This window comes from Manacus candei, unplaced genomic scaffold, assembly GCF_025592945.1.
Source record: "Manacus candei isolate 608988 ecotype Guabito, Panama unplaced genomic scaffold, ASM2559294v1 h1tg000024l, whole genome shotgun sequence".
NCBI classification, from domain to species: Eukaryota; Metazoa; Chordata; class Aves; order Passeriformes; family Pipridae; genus Manacus; species Manacus candei.
The window spans coordinates 1,273,523-1,294,257 of record NW_026138072.1 but is presented as its reverse complement, the minus strand read 5'-3'; the positions used below and the strand labels follow the sequence as shown (position 1 = coordinate 1,294,257).

The following is a 20,735-nucleotide window of genomic DNA, read 5'->3' as shown; positions in this document are numbered from 1 at the left end:
AGTCTCCTTAGCCCTCCATTTGTTGCTAATGTCTTTATGGAAACATCTTTCATTATCTTTTATGGCAGTGGTCAGATTAAGTTCTAGTTGGGCTTTGGCCCTTCTAATTTTCACCCTGCATAACCTCACAACATCCTTGTAGTCTTCCTGAGTTGTCTGTCCCTATTTTCAAAGGCCAGAAACTCCCATTTATTTCCCAAGTTCCAGACAAAGCTCTTTGTTCAGCCAGGATGGTCTTCTTCTCCACTGTCTCCTCATTCATCACATGGGGATGGTGTGCTCCTGTGTCTTTAGGATTTCCTTCCTGAAGAATGTCCAGCCTTCCTGGAGCCCTTTTCACTTCAGGACCGCCTCCCAAATTACTTTCTCAACCAGGCTTCTAAAGAAAGAAAGATTCTTGCTCCTTCAACCCATGTTCATGGCAGGGAAGTGAAGACACAGAAACAGAGAAAAGGATATTGTTTGATATCAGAAAAGGACCTGAAGAATATGAAATGCTATGATCAGGCACTGACAGCTGTCTACAGAATTTTGAGACAATTCGGATTTTTTTTTTTTTTTTGCCATGTGTGTACATGGTAGCAGGGTGACAGCATGTATGCACGTTTCAACACATCACCCTGCCAAAGCTCACAGGAGTATAAGCCCAGGACAGAAAGCAAGTGCAGAGAGGAATCGGGGTATGAAACAGCAAATGTTAGCCAGTAAGTAAAATGCACTAACAATCTCCTTGCTGTAACAACTGCCACAGCTGTCAGAGCACCATGAAAACCACTGCAGGTTTTTGATATTTCCTTCTCCCTGGCGAAGAGTTCTAAATGTGGTGATGGCAAAGCATATCCCCCACGATGGAGCTTGAGGGGCCTGCCTTGTGCATCCCATCACAGTGCATATCACTGCCATTGCAGCAGCTGCCAGGGGACAGGGGGTGTCAGCCACATCCAGTCCTCCATTGTTTTCATGGTCTGTTTTCCTGTTTCTCACAGGCCACACTCAAAAGAACTGGTCATTCCTAGTCTCAAAAGTTTTCCAACAAATTGTAAGATTAAATTCCTTAAACACTACTGCCCGTTCCTAATCCCTTTTTGCCAAAATCCCTTTCAGGAAAAATTGATGAACGTCATGGTGGCTGATTTATATTTCATTCTGAAAACAGGAAAGGATTAAAGCTGGGGATTAAAACATTTACCCTTTACTGCATTTTTTTCTGCAGAATATTTTCTTAGTTGCCATAGGCACTGCTCACTGACCCTTAGCCCCTGAATCCACTTCTTTTTGTATTAATGACATCTTTCAAGTGGACTCCATAGAGAACGAATGAAGGAAAATATCCTTATTTTCAACTGCTCTCAAAGCAAGAAAACAGATTTGCTTCTCTTTCAACCCATTCTCTCCCTTTTGCAGTTTAAATAGTGAACTATGAGTTTGAGTAAGAGCAAGGAAAAACTGGAAGAGGTAGAAGCAACTGAGCTCATACTGTAGGATATTTGCTCCCCATGAGGCAGATGCTCTCAAACAGAGTAGTTTCTCCAGATTAATACAGTCACATAATAGACAATGTTACTGGTAACTAGCTTAATGCCTGAATAACCTGCTGAAACACCAATGATGTAATGCGCTAACCCTCCTTGGCTCCCTCTTTCCTCATCAATTAAATACTGAGTTAGAAAGAAAAAATTTCTTTCCTGTAAGAAACACAATAAGCATCGTGTCACAAAAAAGGTCTAGTTCAAATACTACGAAAGAAAGTAAATGAAAGGAAAAACTGGAAATACATTGTGAAACTACATAAACCAATGATACTAGCTAAAAAAAAATCCCCAGACGTTGTTTTCTATTCATGTTGTTCACTAAATCCAAAGGCTGGTGTAAAATTTTGTTTGTTCCAAACTCTTGAAACAGATAGCTTCATCAACTGTGTGGTAAAATCAACATGTAGTCACAATAAAAAGTCTCTTTCTATTGTAGAACCGTAAAGCAATGTAAACAATGAACAATCAAGATGTGTGCAGCAGATGTATGTAAGAAGCAAAATCTCTGTATTATTTTGCCGAGGGAATAATATATTTGCTGACATAGTCCACAAAATAGAAAGGCAGACAATCTCTCAAAACTTTATAGAAAATTCCATGGTAACCTGTAATGAAAACACTTGTATGTCTGAGTTCCAGAGAATACTGTTCAACAGGGCAATATCACATCTTTAAGGACTTATGGTTTTTCCAGTTTCTTGTTTTCATTGTAAGATGGACAGGTTTATATATCACACCTACAGGCTAGGCAGAGAAGTGATTGAGAGCAGCCTTGAGGAGAAGGAGTTGGTGATGGTTGATGAAAAACTCAGCATGAGTCAGCAATGTGTGCTCACAGCCCAGAAAGCCAGAAACCCTGGACTGCATCAAAAGGAGCATGGCCTTTTGCTCCTTCAAAAGGAGGGGATCCTCCCTCTCTGCTCTTGTGAGACCCTGCCTGGAGTACTGCATACAGTTCTGGTGCCCCCAACAGTAGAAGGACATGGAACTGTCAGATCAAGTCCAGAGGAAGTTCACCTCCACTATCAAGACAGGCAGAGACAGTTGGAGCTGTTCACCCTGGAAAAGAGAAGGTTGCATGGAAGCCTCATAGCAGCCTTCAGGGAAGCCAGAGAGGGACTCTTCAACAGGAACTGTAGCGATAGGACAAGGGGGACTCATTTCAAACTGAAAGAGTATAGGTTTAAATTAGCTGTTAGGAATAAATTCCTTACTGTGAGGGTGGTAGAAGCACTAAAACAGATTGCCCAGAGAAGTTGTGGATGCTCCAACCCTGACAGTGTTCAAGGCCAGGCTGGTAGGGGTTTTGAGGAGTCTAGATGTTCTAGATGAGGTCTAGATGTTCTTTAAGGTCTCTTCCAACCCAAAACACTCTGTGATTCCATGATTCCATATAAAGTTGTCGTAGTTTGATTTGTCCAGTGCCCCCCTGGGACTGGAAATAGTTAATCCCAAGTGAGTTTCTGATGCAGAGCCAAAGCTGCAATACACCTCTGCGAAATTAGCATATTACACAAATCGGAAAAGAAGACTGGATTACTTAGCTGGAAGGAGAGGTAGTCATGCCCTGAAAGGCCACATGTTAGAGAGTGGGGCCAGGGCCTTTGCCCCCCTGGCCAGGGGGCCAGGAGCAGCACAGCAGCTGAGTGGAGCCCCTCCTGAGGCTGGTGATCGAGGGGAACTCTGAAAGAATCGGGGAGACCCCTGCATTACATCTTTTTCCCCCTCGCAGTGAGGGAGGGGGGGAAAAGAGCTCAGCAGAGATGGTTTTGGGGAAGACTGAATTAAATCCCCAGAACCCTCTGACCTCCTTGGGAAGGAGGGGTGGACTTCCAAACGTGAAAGGAGTCCCAAAATGCAGCAGCAGTTAGAGAGAGAGAGACGAGACAAGAGCTCGGAGGCGTCCTGCGAGCTGGACCAGGATGGTCAGACCGAGGAACGCAGGGGAAGTGCCCCTCACCCCCCACCCCACTGCCACATTTACAGTCGAGACAGAGCAGAAGAGATCTGCTAGAACGTTTTCGGGGTAAGAACTGAACCGAAAGCCCCTAAAGCGCTCTGACCCAGGGAACTTGATCCCCCCGGGGAAAGGGACTTTCATGGAATGCCTGCACTCTGTGATAAAACCATGGTGAGGCGAGCTTGTCCCTGCCCGCAGTCCGTGGGTGAGACCTTCGGTTGGAACCGAAGGGCAAAGTAGGGGTGAGAGAGAGACTCTTCCATTCTAATGAAGAGAGACAAATATTTTCCAGCTATGATGAATTGGAACTGCTGCCTTGAAGAGGAGAGAATGTGCTGCCCTGAAAGTGAAAAAGACTTCTCCTTCTTTCCTTCTGGACTTCTACTGTGGGGAAAGGAGGGATGATCTATGTAAATACATTGTTTTACCATAGGAGAGATAGTTAGGATTGTTGTATATATACGTATTATAGTATTTATTGTGTTAGTAATAAACTTTGATATAAGTCCCCCATGCTGGTAGTTGTGCATGTCTGAAAACTTCTCTCAGAAAAATTATGGGGGGTTTGAAAATTGGGGTTTTTTTGGGAGTCAAACTACAACAACATTATACATAACAGGGCTTTATGAGAGAATAAGTGAACTGTTAGAAAAGAAATATAAAATGACTAGGCTTCAGAAGAAATCAGTTATTGAAATCTGCCTCTAAATGTGGAGATTTTATATCTCCTTTTTGATAATATAGGGATTACACAGTGGGAGAAGAGCAATGCCTGTAGGATCTTTACTAGCAAGGTGGTTTCTGTAAAGCCCTCTCAGTTCAGGTGGGAACCCTTGTCAAAATCAGCACAGGCCACTCTGCAAGGCAATGCCAGGAATGGCTTTGGCCAGATGGTCTATATCCTTATCCCACTATTTTCAACATGCTCCACACCTAGTGTGGACTGCTCTGCTCTTCAACTAGCATCTCCAATAGTCTGAAGTGGGAGTGGATATGGCTGAGGTGTCATACTGCCTGCTTCATTTCAGCAGTGCAGTCTTTCAGTGTTCTTCTCATTGTAATCAAGAAAAGTATTCTGAAATCCTCCTGCCATGGCTAACTGATTGGTTTTTGAAAGAGCAATAAATGCAATGTGGAAGAAATCATGCACAAATACCACTAGGATTAGAGAAATCCTGGTTGCCTTCTGTCCTTTATTCCCCAACAGCAACACCTGAAAAAACCTCTTTCCAGCCAGACATCACAGGAACAAATATCAGAAGCATTTCTTCAAATATTGGAATCTGTCTTCATTGGGATAAGGTTATGACAACTCCCCAGAAGTGACTTGTTCAGCCATCATTTTACAATTGACCAATCTGTATCAAAAAGGAAGATTATTAGGCAGAAATAAATCTCTCTTGAAGTCTGTGCACATATCCCTTATCTCCTGAGGTATCACAATCCCCTTCATTCCTTAGTGAGTTGGTAGATGTACCACATAAATTACAATTAAAAAAACCTCCATCAAATCTAGACAACTTTCAGAAACATTCTATGGACTGACTTTTCCGAAGTTACGCATTCATGATATTTGCTTTCTGGCAGAGAGAGTACAAAGATTTTATCCCATAAAAATAGACACAATTGCTGAGTTAGAGTAAGACTAAGTACTAACCTAGGAGTATCACTGATGATGTTATGCATCTGCTGAGGCATTAAGCCATTTGGACAGATGAAGCCCCGCATGGTTTCCTAAAGACCCATTTGAATGAGCTAAGATAATGCAGGTTTCCAGGACAGAGAGCTTTCAGATGGAATCATTCAACATCTCAAAACTTGTCTCAAATCTTGTTGTTCAAATTAGTTATGGATAAGACATATTACATGGTTATCCATAACTAATTTAAACAATAAGATCAAAGATATGGTCTGGTCACTATTAAAATTGCTAAAGAATCAAAGGCTGATCAGCTGAAGGAGGAGATTATTTGGTATAAACTATCCTTCAATACAAGGTCCAGACTAAGACTTTTGCAATCCCTTTAGCTGGTATTGTTCACCTGAAGTGCTGAAATTATCTTTTCTTTTTTTTTTTTTTTTATAAAGATGCACCTAACTGGTTGTATCCTTATCGATTACACTTTAATTAAATGGAAACAATCTTTAAGTCTTTGTGGTTTTTTTTTTTTGCAGGATGCTCTGTCTTAAAGAACTATTAGACATGACAACAGTTGTTCACTATTATAATTATGGATAAAATTAAAACTCTATCTAAAAGTATAGCCATTGCATTGTTCAGATGATAGGTCAATATTACTGAACTGATCTTGTCCTTGCCAAACAGCTGTATTAAAACTGAGCAATCTTTTGTCCTTTCTGTATTATCTCTTACCTGTTTGAAAATGCACTTTTTTAAAAGAGAAAACCTTTAAAAAATGCATTAGACATTTCAGATATTCATGATAAGATCTACACAAAGTCAGTGGAGAACCCATTCCATTCTATTCGCTGTGGGACTTGCACTGCAATACTTGAAAGTGAACTAAATATTTTCTTTAGATTTACAAATACAGACTTCTTCACATGACTGCTAGAGAAACAGCAAATTATTTTCATGGGATACCTGTACGGAAAAGAGAATGTTCTTATACTTGTAGAAGGCTGAGTGCTAGCTCACACAAAAATGGATCTTCAAGAAGAACATAAGGGTAGTATTCACTTTCTGTACTGATTTCAAGTCACTGGATCTCTCTTACAAAGAAGGCTGAGAGAGCTCGGTCTGTTCAGCCTTGAGAAGAGACAACTGAGAGGGGACATCAACAATGCCTATAAATATCTCAAGAGAGGGTGTCAAGAGGAGGCAGTCCGGCTGTTCTTAGTAGTGCCAGGCAAGAGGACAAAAGGCAGTGAGCAGAAAGTGGTGCACAGGAAGTTCCACCTGAACATGAGGAAGAGCTTATTTACTGTGTGGGTGGCTGAGCACTACAACAGATTGCCCAGAGAGGTTGTGGAGTCTCCCTCACTCAAAATATTCCAGAACCATCTGGACAGAATCATGCGCAATGTGGTCTAGGATGACCCTGCTTAAGCAGGGAGGTTGGACCAGATTATCCACTTTGGTCCCTTTCAACCTGACCCATCCTGTGATTCTGTGATAACTAAAAGTGCAGGCTCCAGATTTTGTTGATATATTTTATAATTTCATTTTCACTGACTTCAGTAAAAAGGCTTACAAACTAAAAGAGCTACGGAATCTTATTTTTGAGCACAGTATTATCAATTCACAGATGAAAGACATTTGCTGTTTACTGAAAACAAAGGGTGTAACCAACTGAAAATAAGCTTACTTGTTTAGTCAACTTACAAAAAAATCTTGTAAGTTTGTTGTCCTTTCAAAGTTGAAATGAGGACAAGATTAAGAAGAGAACAGGTTTCAAAAGTAATTGTAGTCCAGGGACATGTTGTACATTAGCATTCTTGTCAGCATCACTTTAAGCTCTCATTTTGGGTGCTATCCAGTTTTCTGTCAGTGACTTCCCTGCTTAGAAGGAGGTCCATCCATCTTCCTCATGGGAAGATGAAATCCCGGCAGAGTCAGCAATTTTTCCTTTTTAAATTAAGATAATAAGCACTGCTTTTTACCCCACCAAAATATTTTAAAAGTACAGACTGAATATTGTGATGCATAGAGATTATACCTAAAATGTATATAAAAACATTTTCAGCATCTGTTCCCAGGTATTTGCGTGATATTTGTGTACATGTTTGCCCTCATCTTTATGAAGAATTCTGCAAATTGGACAAAGACGATTAAAGCAGGCATGGTTGTCTTTACTCACTCATGGTTCTGTTTTCCTCTGAAGAGTAAATGAAAGTTTATTGTACTATTGACTAAAATGCTTTCATTAAGTATATTTGTGCTGTGATCTTCTTGTTCTACAGAATTTCGTGCCAATACCTGGAGAGATGCACAGTTAAATGTATTTAATGTATGGTTGGAGGCTGGGAGTTGGGAGAAGAAGGGAAGCAGTGGCTGCATCACAGGATTTGCAGAAAAGGCATTTTGCCTTATTTGGTAAGTCATAGATACATATCAACAAATGTTGCTTAAAATAATTCAGAGATGGAAATTTACCTATATTCCATGGCATAATCTGGCTCCATTTTAGAGAGCCAAGGAAAAGGTCAAAGGACAGATCTAAAAAATCTGGGACGAAGACTCAATTAAAACATTAGCACAGCAAGTCGCTGATTCCACTGTTATGAATGTACTTCATCCTATTCTTTAAGACTATGCAACATCAAAGACACATTTGCAGGTACAGTCTTGGAGAGCCAGTAACTTAAGACACCACAATAATGTCACTTGGTATGTAGGGGGAGGTTAAAAGGAGGATTAAAAGCAGTCAGGCACAATATATTAAAGGAACCCATGACTAATGGGGTGTGACAGCAAAGGGTTTCATTCTTTTTAACAGAATAGATCCCTAGGGCTGGAAGTATTAGTCTACTGTGCCTTTAACACCTTGGAATTTTTATGGTTATTTTTGATGAATTCACATTTTCGTAAATACCTTTTTGACATTAAACCAATTTTCACATTTAATTAAATCCATACATAACCTTAATTCTGCACTGAGAGGTTTGTTGTTCTTATTTTTTATTATTATTACCACCAGGAAATATTTCAAATACCAAAGCATAATGTTAGTTAGTAATTATAACCTCTCAAAGGTCCAGAAACTAGCTAGGTTGTACCTTGTTAACATTATGCAAACTTTATCTGTGCTTTAAGTATCTTGCTTGACAGATGTCACAATTTTTCTTTTCTTTTTGTGGAGGTTTGGCTTATTTCCCCTTCCATATTAGCTCAGGTCATCAATAAGCATAAACAAATCCTTATCAAAGAGGGATGAAAAAATGGGGGATAAGTCTAGAATGTGCCCACAGAGAGTCAAGTGAGGAGTAAAAAGGTTTAAGTTTAAACTGTCTGGCACAAAGAGGGAATGAAAACTGAGCAAAATCAAATAGCGAATGAAATGCAGGAAGGAAAATCTGACACAGGAGTGAAATACAGCAAAATGAGAGAGGGGATAACACATTATTTTGCCATCAATGACAGTAACGATACAGTGGAGTTAAATACCTGAATTCAGGTCCATTACGCCAGTTTTAGTTGAGGCATCACACAAATTTCTCAGAATGAATTGAACTGATTAGCATTTAATTTACAAGCTTGTAAAAGATGGTGTCTGGGTGGCTGAGTTGCCCTCTGGGACAGGCAGAACAAGGCTTGCAAATCTCCTTTGGCAGACCAGCCTCCGGGCAGCGTGCACAGGAACAAGGGAGCCAAAGAACTACTCATTAAGGTGAAAATGAACGCTTATTTACTTCATCTCTGATGCAGGTGTGGGCATTCATAAGTTTAAAGGAAATTTCTCATGAATACTACAGGTCAGCTCCTCAGAGATTGACATGTTGCTTCAACAAACCATTGAATCAAAACTTACTCTTCCTATTTGCATACTGCAGCTTTAAATACTGCCACTCAGTGCTTCCTGTGCTGCATGAAGCACTTTTCTGGCTACTTGCTATGAATGGCTGTACAATTAATTCTAAAACTTCTAAATTATAACTTGTTCAACATAGTGTTGACATTTCAAAGGTCCCTAAATCAGTTCATGCATGTTGCCCTTTTATCAGGACCAGGTTCCTTTAAACTAAAAGCTTAGACTTTTATGTTTAATGATCTAAACAATCCAATGAAATAGTGCCAGTGATTAATTGGAGCTATAATGAAAAATGCTAAAAAAAAAAAATAATTCCCTTAGGTCACAACTTAGCTTTTCAGAGATATACTTAAACATATAAAACAGTTCTTGATTCATGGACTTGATATCCACAGGGAACTGATATTGTGAAATAGCTTGGTATTGCAAGTGTCTGGGATATGAAAATAAAATTTAGAGTTTAATCTCACGTACTGCCTCAAAATCCATCCTTCCATCTGAGACTGGTCAGTATTTTTTAATACTGTATATTTACCAAGTGACAGAATTTAAAACTGAAAATTTCTGTTTGCAAAGATTACTTTTATTTGCCTTGTTATGCATGGCTAGTGATTAACCATCACATCAGAAAACATAAAGCATTAGAACAGGTAGACTCACTAAGTCAAAGATGAAATCAGCTATATACAAACTGAATCTACTATTTCCTATTAACATTTTTCCTAATGAACAGTCTGAAATCAGCACAAGTACTTGAAGATGCATTGAAACATCTAATATTATAACAATGACTTCTCCACGTAAGCTTTACACCAGTCAAGACAGTAGGAAATTTACCTTTTTCCTGACTTGTTGATCTTTAGAAGAATGGGCTTTCACATGCTTTCTCAGGGAACTTGGATCGGTGTATCGCTTAGTACATCCTGGAATCTGACACGCATAAGGTTTCTAAGTCGAAAAGAAAAAGGACAAAGCTGCTGTTAAATCACAGATTATTTTAACACAAGAGAATCCCTTTTGCGCCTTGGGATGCTGCAAACCACATTACTACAGAACACAAACGTACACTATTACAAGCAGAATGCTTAGTAATTTGTTAGAAAGGGAAAGCATGAAATTAAGGCTTTTAAGGCAGACAAACCAAAGGAAAGCTTTCCTTATGGCACCTTTCATTGTTACCTTTTTTTTTTTTTGTAATTAGTACAATGAATATTGCTAGATATACTCACAATTCTTTCACCCTCAGAGTAATCTTTGACTTAATCAGAAACTACAGTCTTTAGTGAACCAGGAAAAGAAACTGAAGTAAATGCCCAGAAAGACTTTTTAGGATTACAGAAGGATCTGCTTTAGAAAAAGAGACCAAGAAAAAGTGTTAGTTTACTATATTAGAAAGAAAGCAAGCAAAAACCAAACCAAGCATTGAATACCATAGTTTCAAAAGTATTACATAACAAAAATACACATTCTTATGGGAAGTACAAGACCAACTCCTTCAGCTCACATTTTCTAATATGTCACCTTAGAAAATCAGGTCCAACTGTTTCCTGAAATTAGCTATTTTGCAATTTAGTAATTTATGTTTCACAAAGCATTTCCAAAAACACTTTGTACAAATGATTAACTTGCCAGCCATAGTATTGACTATTCAAAATGGATAATTTATTTTTTAACAGGCATTTAAGGGCATTCAAATGGCACTGTTGTAATTTTACTTCTGGACTCCTGCCCCCGGGAAAAGGCTCTTCTCTGACAAAACATGTTATGAAACAAAAGTTATGAAACAAATCTCAGCTGTGACTCAAATTTACAAGCAACAGTTTGTTGGTATAAAAATTTTTAGATTTGCAAAATTATTCTTCCTCTCTTGACTTTCTGGTACATGCACCAGCCTTAGCTTTTTGTCAAAGAAGAGCAGTTATTATCGCAGATTGTTTCAGTTTCCCTAAAGATCAGCTAAGTGGGAGAAAGTTACTGCCTCTACCTGCAGCAAAGACCACAGACCTGTAGCTTTTTTATCAACTAGCTTGACCCATCTTCTTCCACACTTACATTACTGGATCACTTCTGAAACAGCTTCAACAGCCTCATTAGACACTCCACCCTCCTGTCTCTAAGGTTATGGGCTACCCGCTCTCACCAAGCTCTAGGAAAGGACCACATGGTCTAATGTACGGGGGACTGCAAGGGGAATGCTGTATCCTTACAGTCTCCAAGTGTGTCCTTTGGTGTTTGGCGCGGTCACTGGAGTTGCTGAATGCTTTCTGGCAGCCAGGGTGTTGGCAGAGGTACGGCTTTTCACCTGTATGGCTCCTTAAGTGAATCTTGAGATTTTCTAGTCTGGAAAAGGCTTTCTTGCAACCCTTAAACTAGAAAAGAAAAAGAAATTATTTCAACGGAAGGCACACACAGCAAACACCAAACAGGAGTGTGAAAGGACATGCAGAGACCTCCAGCCTGCTACAGCTGGGTACCTCTCCAGAGCTGAGGAAAGCCTGGTTTCTCAGAGTGGCTGTTGTAGCAGTGTTCAAACCACTTCAAGACTGTAAGAATGTATGTATCCTCCCTGCACATGGTTGAATTAGGGAAGCATGTCCTACATTTTACAGATGGGATATTGAGACCCAAAGAGACCAGTCAGCTGAGAGCACAGCTCCTATCTGGGAAACACAGAGCCAGCTGATTCTCCTTCTCATAGCTCACAGAAAGCAAAGGAGCCATCATGAGGTTCCCAAGTCCTCTTCTAACTACCCTTATCTTAGCTCTGGGCTTCTTTAGATACTAGCAACTAAGCCAAAAGAGGCATCTCTTTGTACCAACCCCACCTTTGCAACAGCAAAGACACACTACACACAGAGATTTCACAGATTATTCTGAGTTGGAAGGGCCCAACACAGATTATCAAGTCCAACTCTTAAGTGAATGGTCCATAGGGGAATGAAACCCACAACCCTGGTGTTATTAGCACCATACTCTGACCACCTGAGCTAATCTCAGGGTCAGATGCAGAAAAATGTCAGTCTGCTCTGCCTTGCTAATGATGATGTAAAAAGTAAAATGATTTCGGAAATATGTCTTTACCTTTCTGCCATGAGTAAATGTATGAGGTACTAAAAATAATGTAAGCCCGTCAAAATAGGATATAAACCTTATGGGTAACCAATAACCACATGGCACAGTACTTCTGTACCTAATCAAGTACTGCATCTGTAGAGAAATCTAAGTTTATATGAACAGAAAACCAGTTCTTCATCTATCATGTTCCCATAGTATATTTTATCCTAAGGGAAACTGAAAAACATCATTTAACACCAGCATTTTTATATACACTTGATTTCAATTATACTTAAATATTTATGAATATCAGAGGTATAGGCTTCCTAAAATTCTATCAGTCAGGATCAGTTAATCTTATGAGTTTCAGCTGCTGCATATTCTACTGTGAAGCATCTAGAGCATCTGCTGCATGACATGATAGATTGAGGTTCTTGTATACTTGCAAAAACAATAATGCAGTACAGAGATGTCAAAATTTCTAAAGCTAAGAAATTGTCAATTTCCATCATTTCACTACACATTAACTTCATTCACTGAAAAGAAACAGACTGTTTTGATGTCAGAACAACACAAACAAATTTATATTATAAATTTATAATATATTATTCAGTGTGTAGGTTTACAAAAGCAGAGGTAGGAAAACACTGACATAATTGATCATAAGTAGCATGGCTTTCTTACAAATCTGTAACATACTTTAAAAAAGGGAAAAAAGGATATAAAATTTTTATCCTTTAATTTTAAGCACATCTGCATTTTGATCAATGCAAGACAGAGTTACAAGTTTAAAGAATAAAGTATAAATCACATTACCTATAAAATAGCAATATTAAAATTGAGCTTAAGTAATTAAAGCTTGAGAAACAGGATCAACCACCCCTGCTCTACCATAATTACAAATTATCTTTCCCACACATCCATTTCAGAAAATGCATCAACCTATGAAGCTTTTTATTTATATTCCATCCCTATATCCAAAGCAAACCTACCATGCTTTTCAGGTTATCCAATTTTGATGACTGAACATTAATTTATGCTTGTACAAACGGTGTGAAGCTTTAGCATGCATACATAAAATTACTGCAAGTGTAAAAATATCTTTAATTTTAGTGATATATTATTAGAAAATGTTACAGGATAAATAAAATAAAAAAGACAGATATCTCTTACAATTGCCTGGATAAAAATACCACATTTCTCTAGGAAAAAGTAAAGAGTTGATGGAGAAAGCATAAAAGCATGAGAGCTAAAAATTGATATTACAAATGAATCATAAGATCATGGAATCATAGAATGGTTTGGGTCAGAAGGGACCTTAAATACAATCTATTTTCAATTCCCCTGCCATGGACAGGGATACCTTCTACTAGTCTAGGTTGCTCAGAGCCCCATCTAGCATCTCCTTGAACACTTCCAGACACAGCTGTGGGGAAGCCACAACTCCTCTGGGCAACCTGCTCCAATGCCTCACTACTCTCACAATAAAGAATTTCTTCCTAATTTCTAATCTAAATGTACTCTTTCAGTTTTAAACCTTCAAAAAGCAAAATAATTCAAGACCACTTATGTTAAAATTAGAAAGAAACCTACTGATTAGCCTATCTTATGGAGACAAGTTATTATTTTGTAATAACTTCATAAAAGAACAACCTTCCATTCTAATGACTATAACTATGCTGTATATAAGTATGAGATAAATTGTAGGATCTCAAGCAACCATGAATTTCAATTTCAGACCAATGAAAATGATTTGTTTATTTCACAGGTTATTAAACTCCAAATCTTCAAGTACGCAAACAAACTTAAACAGGTGTAAATGATTGTTTATGAGATGGTAAAATTAGTATTGATTTTAAAAGGGTAAAAACGTTTAACTAAGCAGAACTGGGGAATGTTACAAATTTAAGAATTGTTATTTCTAAACACTCCTACATTGCTGGGCACAACCTGGAAGGAGAAAAGATACTCTGAAGTTCTCTCTTCTCTCCACAGCCCTTAACTAATGTGTAGCATATTCACAAGGCTATATATAGTTGTGTACTGTTGAAAAAGTCATTGTAGCTAAACACAGACACTGTAAGCCTGTAATTTTTAGAAAGACCATCTTTACTCAACAGTTAACAAATGTTTACTCTATAAACTAAATTTCTTGAGGCCTTGGGAATCTCCAATGCTTAAGATAAAAGGAATGAAAAGATACTCTTTTCAACAACACAGAATATACATTCTATCCCAATAAAAAGATTTCAATGAAAGTATTCCAGACAAGACACAACTGCTTAAGGGGGAAAAAGGTCAGGTAGTTGGTAGTTGTATTTTGAAATGAAATTCATCACAGTTTTCTAAGTTATTAACTGCTGTTGAAGAGGAGGATGTAACACCTTTATTACAGCTAGTCACTTAAGTATATGGTATACATTTAGCATTCTGAATCTGTTTAACACTCCTAAATATATCCCAGATTAAAACAGATTTTTTGCAAGTATTATGTGTAATGTTTTCCTAAACTGCGCTACAGAAATCAGAGCTATTACTTTTACTGCTGCATGCAAATTGAAACCATTAAGTAGCTCATATAGAAAATTTCCTCTCTGTACTTCCTAAACTTGGGATCTCTTTTTATAAGGATAATTGTCAAAAGCAAGAAATAATATATTTACAGTGACAGGTAAAGCATGTCAACAGAAAGCAAAAGCAGTGTTGTGACTTTAAAACACTAATTTTCTCATGAATGTACTGTTCATCTTTGTATACACAGAGATGGTGTTCATCATACCAGGCAATCCATCCTGTAAAATGACAATTACATAGATTTATAGAAAATAACCTGTGCAACATGCAAAGTCCTGCTGGATGCACCATGCACTTCTGAGCCCTGCCTGGCATTAGACAGCAACCTTCTCTGTGAAATACATTTAGACCCTTACACTGCAAGAACAGCTTGGTAATACCTGTGTGAATACTTTAATATTAGTAGCAGATATTTAGTGGCCAAGTGATTAAGAAATTAGCTAGTTTTCACTGTAAAAGGTTGATTACCAGTGTAATAAGGACTGAAGACCTTGTTCTGGGAAACATCATCTGTCTGAGCTCTTATCCATTCACTGAAAAGTATCGATTCTTGATTCTGAAAGTCAACAGGCAGCTTAGCTTGTTCTTAATCTAACTATAGCTTAATAGTATATGATATTAAAAATCTTCACATATTCCTACCTATACGCTATATGTTTTCATTCCTGCTTGCATTGCTTCGCATTTGGCTGACTTACAGTCCACCTTTTTATAATGCAATAATCCAGCAAAGTCAAACAGATCATCTGTATCAGTGGGATATTCTCAGTATTTGTAGCCCTACTAGTCCCCGTTAAATGTACAAAGTTTACCTACTTAGGACCACTATTTTGAGAAAAAGTGAAGCACTCTTGAGCCTTAAAATAACAGAACTATGGAATTGTTTAGGTTGGAAAAGATCCTTCAGATCAAGTCCAATCGTTAATGCATCAATGCCAAGTCCACCATTAAACCAAGTCACCAAGCGCCACATTTTCCAGGTCCAAGGATGGTGACTCTGACACTTCCCTGAGCAGCCTGTTCCAAGCTTGGCAGTGAAGAAATTTTTCCTAATATCCAATCTAATCTTTTCCTGGCACAACTTGAAGCTGTTTTCTTTTGTCCTATCACTTTTTACTTGGAAGAAGTGATGGACTCTTACCCCAGATCATCATCATCATGGCCAGTCTTCGCAAACAAAGATCCAGGAAAGGTCTCCACCCACATTTGTTACAAGCGCGCTGGAGATACAGGGCTTTGCAAATGTGGGTAAGGCCTTCGAGCCTGCGCAGTGGATTTTTTAGGTGAGACACAGTGTGCGCTGAACTGAACCTACCCTTTAATCCTGAGGTTCATCTGCCGGGGCCGAGCGAGCTTGGACAGTGGCAGTGAGGTCCTCAGGACGTAGGTTTGTTTAGAGTGACCTTCTCTTAGATGGATGGCCTTACAGGGCTGACGAGCTCCATCTGCCCGGGGGAGTTCCCTGACCGGGAATCGAACCCGGGCCGCGGCGGTGAGAGCGCTGCATCCTAACCACTAGACCACCAGGGAACCCCTTACCCCAGACAGTGTCTGGTCACTGACCCGACCCCATTTATAACAGCAAATTACTGTCTGAGATTGGCTTGACAAGCTGCTTGACTTGCTTACTTTTGTAATATTCATAAACTGACCATAGGCAGGGCAAATAAAAGTTTTAAATCCTAGAATTTGAAGGAAGTTATCTCAATAAAAATATCAGCCATTTCTAGATTTTAGGGAATGCTGTCATACACGAATGCATATATGCAAATGGAAGGAACGGTATCCTTAAAAATGAATAGGGAAAAATAAATCTGGGGTAACATATGCATAAAGTCCCAAACAAGAATTGTTTAGTAGTCATGTAGCATTTTCTAAGATTTATTAGCAGATCAAGGGCAAATTAATTATTTAACAATGTTTTATGTCTATCTGTCAGTAAATTTTGAATGCTTTGACATGCTGACTAGGTATGTTCTCCTGTGTCAGCACCAAGGCAAGTGGTATGACAAGGACAAAGTGTCTTTCCCCAGCTTTGTATTTAACACACTAACAGATATAAAAGCTGTTCCTGATACGGCTTTCAAACAAGAGCAATGCATTTCAAGCATTAATTAATAGGTTTTAAAGTATTTTCCTTTCTCAACAGTATTACCAAGGTGCTGCTCTGCAAGAGATATAAGTGCTTTCAAAAAATTGAGAGTAAGACCTCATATGAAAATCTTTCAAATAGATTTTTATTCCCTCAGGCTTTCCTGCCTGGCAATCTTGTGAATGACACATAATTAGTGTCAGACATCATTCAAACTGCTGACATCAGGTGCTCCCCAACAAGGAGGCGGTATGCCACAGCTGAGATTTAAAAGCCCAGGTTCATTTATGGTAAAGTAAGTGCAGTGCTTTTAACCCTTTAAGTGTTTAAATGGGAGAAAATGTAGCATTCAGAGCAGCACTTCATTATAGCATCGATCTGAACAGAACACATTTTCTAATGTGGTGGTTGAATGCTTTGGTGAATGCACCGAGCTTACATAAGGCTACATATTTTCCTCAAAACTATGCAAAGGCTGGCATTTATTTTTGCTTTTATAGTTAATCTTATGAAATGATACAAAGTCTTGGAATTCTTTGTTCTAGTAAACAATGACATGCTATGTTTATATGTTTTGCACAGATTATAGTAGATGCCTGTTTGTCCAGTCTTTCAACAGCAATTTGGTCCAGAGCTTGCTGAAGTCAACAAGTAATTAGTCAGGTTGTTTTTCCTCTTAAAAAAGAAGGTTCCCTCCACTGCAATATCCTCACTTCATGTTTTTCTGCTAGATTCCTTAAAATTTTATGATCCAGCAAGCATAAGTACAAATGCAAACAAAAGATAATCACAGACCATGACAAAATCTAAAGGAGATTGTTATTTATCTTCTTTGTACTCCCTACTTTAAAAGGCTTATTATACTCAATAGATGTAAAAGAAAGTTCATATTATTAGTCAGATTAAGACTTATGGGACTAGTCAGTGTTAACAGCTGTAAGGCTCATATTTTAAGAGCTTTTGACTAAGCAGCACATAATGCTTTTTTGTATGTGTCTGTAGGGATAGAACAAGATTAATAAACTATACCCTAGTCTGACTTCAGTTTTCCAATACAACCATTTCTTTGGGTATTTTTTTAAGTAAGGAGAGCTACATGCTGCTACTATAATTCTAAAGGCAATGAAATAAATGGAAAAAGAGGGTATATTAATGCAGAGCAAAGACCTACACATTGGTTCATTTGGGAAACTGAATCAGGTTACTTTTTTAGACAGATGTACATGAGAGCCTAGGTTTTTGCATTCTCTATGAACAAAATCTCACTTTACTGGTCACACTGTACACACTTGGCTGAGTAATTACGTATGCAGGCAGATTATTTGAGTGTATAAATAAAATTCAATTTTAATCTCCTTTCCAAGGGGATCCAAATTCACAGAGAACATTCTGGTGTCAGTTTTGATAGGACAGTGGATTAAGGATGCCACCAAATCGCAGTAAAAGTAGAAGAGGAAAGTGGATAAGCAACTTTCTCCACCCATAACACTCTTCTGTTTTGAGAACTCTTTCTACAGATGGCTCTTTTATTTCTGTGTTTTTGATAAATGTAGCATGCTTTTTTCTCCTTTTCATCTAAGATCCCCAGAGATCTTCATACTTCTCACATTCTAGAGATCTGTAGCACACAGTAACATCTTATTTTCTAGGTAACATCATGCCTAAGGACACAAATACCTCACTTGAAATTAAGCACAGTGCATTGAACGTTATTTATCCCCTGAAATAATGATGTCAAGAGATTCATTCACCATGGAAATGTCTCTTGTTTTTGTCAGTCCTATTAAGCATGGCCATTTCAGCCTCAGAAGCTATTTCTGTTGCTGTAGAGAAGGTAAATATTATGACAAGTCCTTTCAAAAGGAACTATTACTGAAAACATCAGCTGCTAGTGATTCAAAAAGCATATGGTACAGAAACCATTAGAGAAAAAAATTAACATTTTGGGAATTCTTTCATTACTTCCTTTTGGAAGACTGTGATGCTGTTTTGGGGTTTTTTTTCCTGGTTTTACTCCTTTCTTTCTCTTCTAAAAGGTTGTCTTTGACCCTCTTGAAACTGAGGTCATTATCTGCATTCATTCAGCTTTCTCTATTAAAAGTTGTTCACTGTTAAAGCAGATACTGTTACTGTTAAGCCCCAGAGAAGTCATACAGATTTGAATACTTCTTCCTTCTTGTAGATGTGCAAGAATGAAACAACCTTTTGTCAAGCAAAGAACCAGTTATTTCCTTGCAGATATTTTAAAAAATATATGCAGGAACACTATCTTCCCCTCCAATACAAATTCAAACGTGCATTTCTGTATTGCAGTTCTCTACAGGATTTCATGCCAGAGGTACATGATAAATTGAGACCATAGGCTTTCAAAGTAGTGTAGTGTAAATCACATTAGCACTGGGAAGATTCTGTTGTTTTAGGGTATTTTGCTCTTTGTACATTTCACAAAGGACTAAAATTTGATTCTGTCCTGTCCTATCTTACCCTATCTATAAACATACACACTGGGACTGAAAAATACAAACTTGCATGATGTTCTACAAAAGTATTTTTTTCTTACAGTTATTTGAAAATATTAACACTTGATTGCCACTTTTCACAGATATAAGGATATTACAGCCAAGAAAGCACTAAGATGATCCTCTAGAGTATTAGTAAACTCTCACTTAATGGTACATCGCTCAGAGCTCATACTGTAAAACTTTTAGCAGAGTGTTTTAGAGACCTGGATATGAGGGGTTTTTTACCTTCAGCAAATGTACACAAGGCCAGCTGCTATCTGGCATAGGCTCTCTGGGTAAACTCCATTTATTGTTTACACAGTAAAAACTCACTTTTCTTACAGTTTGGTGGGTTTGGTTTTTTTTTTTTTTTAATTAAAAAACCCATACAGATCACTGTCAAGAGCAAAATGGGCAGTGAGAGATGTATTTGATAGTTCCTGAGTGCAGCATTTGCCTAGAGAAAACATGCCAGGATACAGTACAAACGCTAACTTTGTGTCCAAAGAAATCATGTACTTAAGTTATTCTGGGAAAAAAACTTTGAAAGGCTCCAATTTTAACAAACTGATGCTGCAGTTACTTAAAGGGTCTGGTTAAAGAGGTTTTAATAAATCAAAAGCATAAGGTATAATTTAATGGAAAGTGCCTGAGGACACTTTAAGCACAATGCATACAGCAAGAGGCATCATTAGGAGAAATAAATACACTTGGCCAAACCTTGACTGGAATTTAGAACTTTGAGTTTCACTTGAAAAATGCACCAAATGATATACTAAAAAGGCAAATATCTCAATTTTAATACAATATTTACATACCTGTTGCACTATTTTTTCTGCCAAATTGGATCAATCATATATAACCTCTAGCATAAACACTACTTTAATTTACACATATAAGCACAGTATTTCATCATGAAAATAACTGTTCCAGTGTATAATGCTTTTAGGATTGTGTTTCTCAAAGTATGCTTTTTCAGAGGGATACACAGAGGCATATTGTTTGATTTCAAGGACTAAAAAGTCTTATATTCTCCATTATGTAACAACAACCTCATCGGGAACAGAATTTTTTGCAAATTTCATATGACATAATTTATTTGACATCAGGGAGGTAATGTTTCTTGAAGGTCTATTGTGGAATTAATAAGTTCCAGCTATTCAATCCATGGTGTATTCAGGGTCCACTTAGTTCATAATGTAGAAAGGACTGTTTTTGTTACACTCTGCCAGAATCTCTGCCATATTTATAAAAAATTTTCAGTGGTGACCAAAAAATTATAAGTATTGTCGTCCCAAATAAATTCACTTTAAATAAATTATTTCAAAGTTTTTTTTCTTGCACTGCTTTTTAGCAGGTTTTGGGTTGGGTTGGGTTTTTTGAGGAGTTTTGCGGTTGGGATTTTTTTTTTCAATAAAATGTGTGCATCTTTATAGCTATGGTCATCTACTATACTTGGATACATGGCTATAAGAATTACTTGTTTATTCCCTAACTACATTACTAACTTCAAATTTTCAACCATTTGGG

General features: G+C 37.9%; 1 protein-coding gene and 1 non-coding gene across 7 annotated transcripts in view; both read right to left on the bottom strand.

Annotated features, from left to right (window-relative positions):
* The window catches only part of GLIS3 (GLIS family zinc finger 3), a 160,107-nt gene that overhangs the window by 34,835 nt on the left and 104,537 nt on the right, over positions 1 to 20,735 (bottom strand). For 5 of the 6 annotated variants that reach the window (XM_051788406.1, XM_051788407.1, XM_051788402.1 and 2 more), the window contains exons 4-5: positions 11,192 to 11,353; positions 9,822 to 9,932 (exon numbers count right to left, since the gene is read on the bottom strand). The exons of the other annotated variant lie outside the window; for it this stretch is intronic. In XM_051788406.1, the coding sequence (XP_051644366.1) occupies positions 9,822 to 9,932; positions 11,192 to 11,353 (273 nt within the window). The remainder of the gene's footprint in view (positions 1 to 9,821; positions 9,933 to 11,191; positions 11,354 to 20,735) is intronic. 6 annotated transcript variants of the gene reach the window in all.
* On the bottom strand, positions 16,071 to 16,142 carry TRNAE-CUC (transfer RNA glutamic acid (anticodon CUC)). The gene has a single exon. It is a non-coding gene; the product is annotated as a tRNA-Glu (tRNA).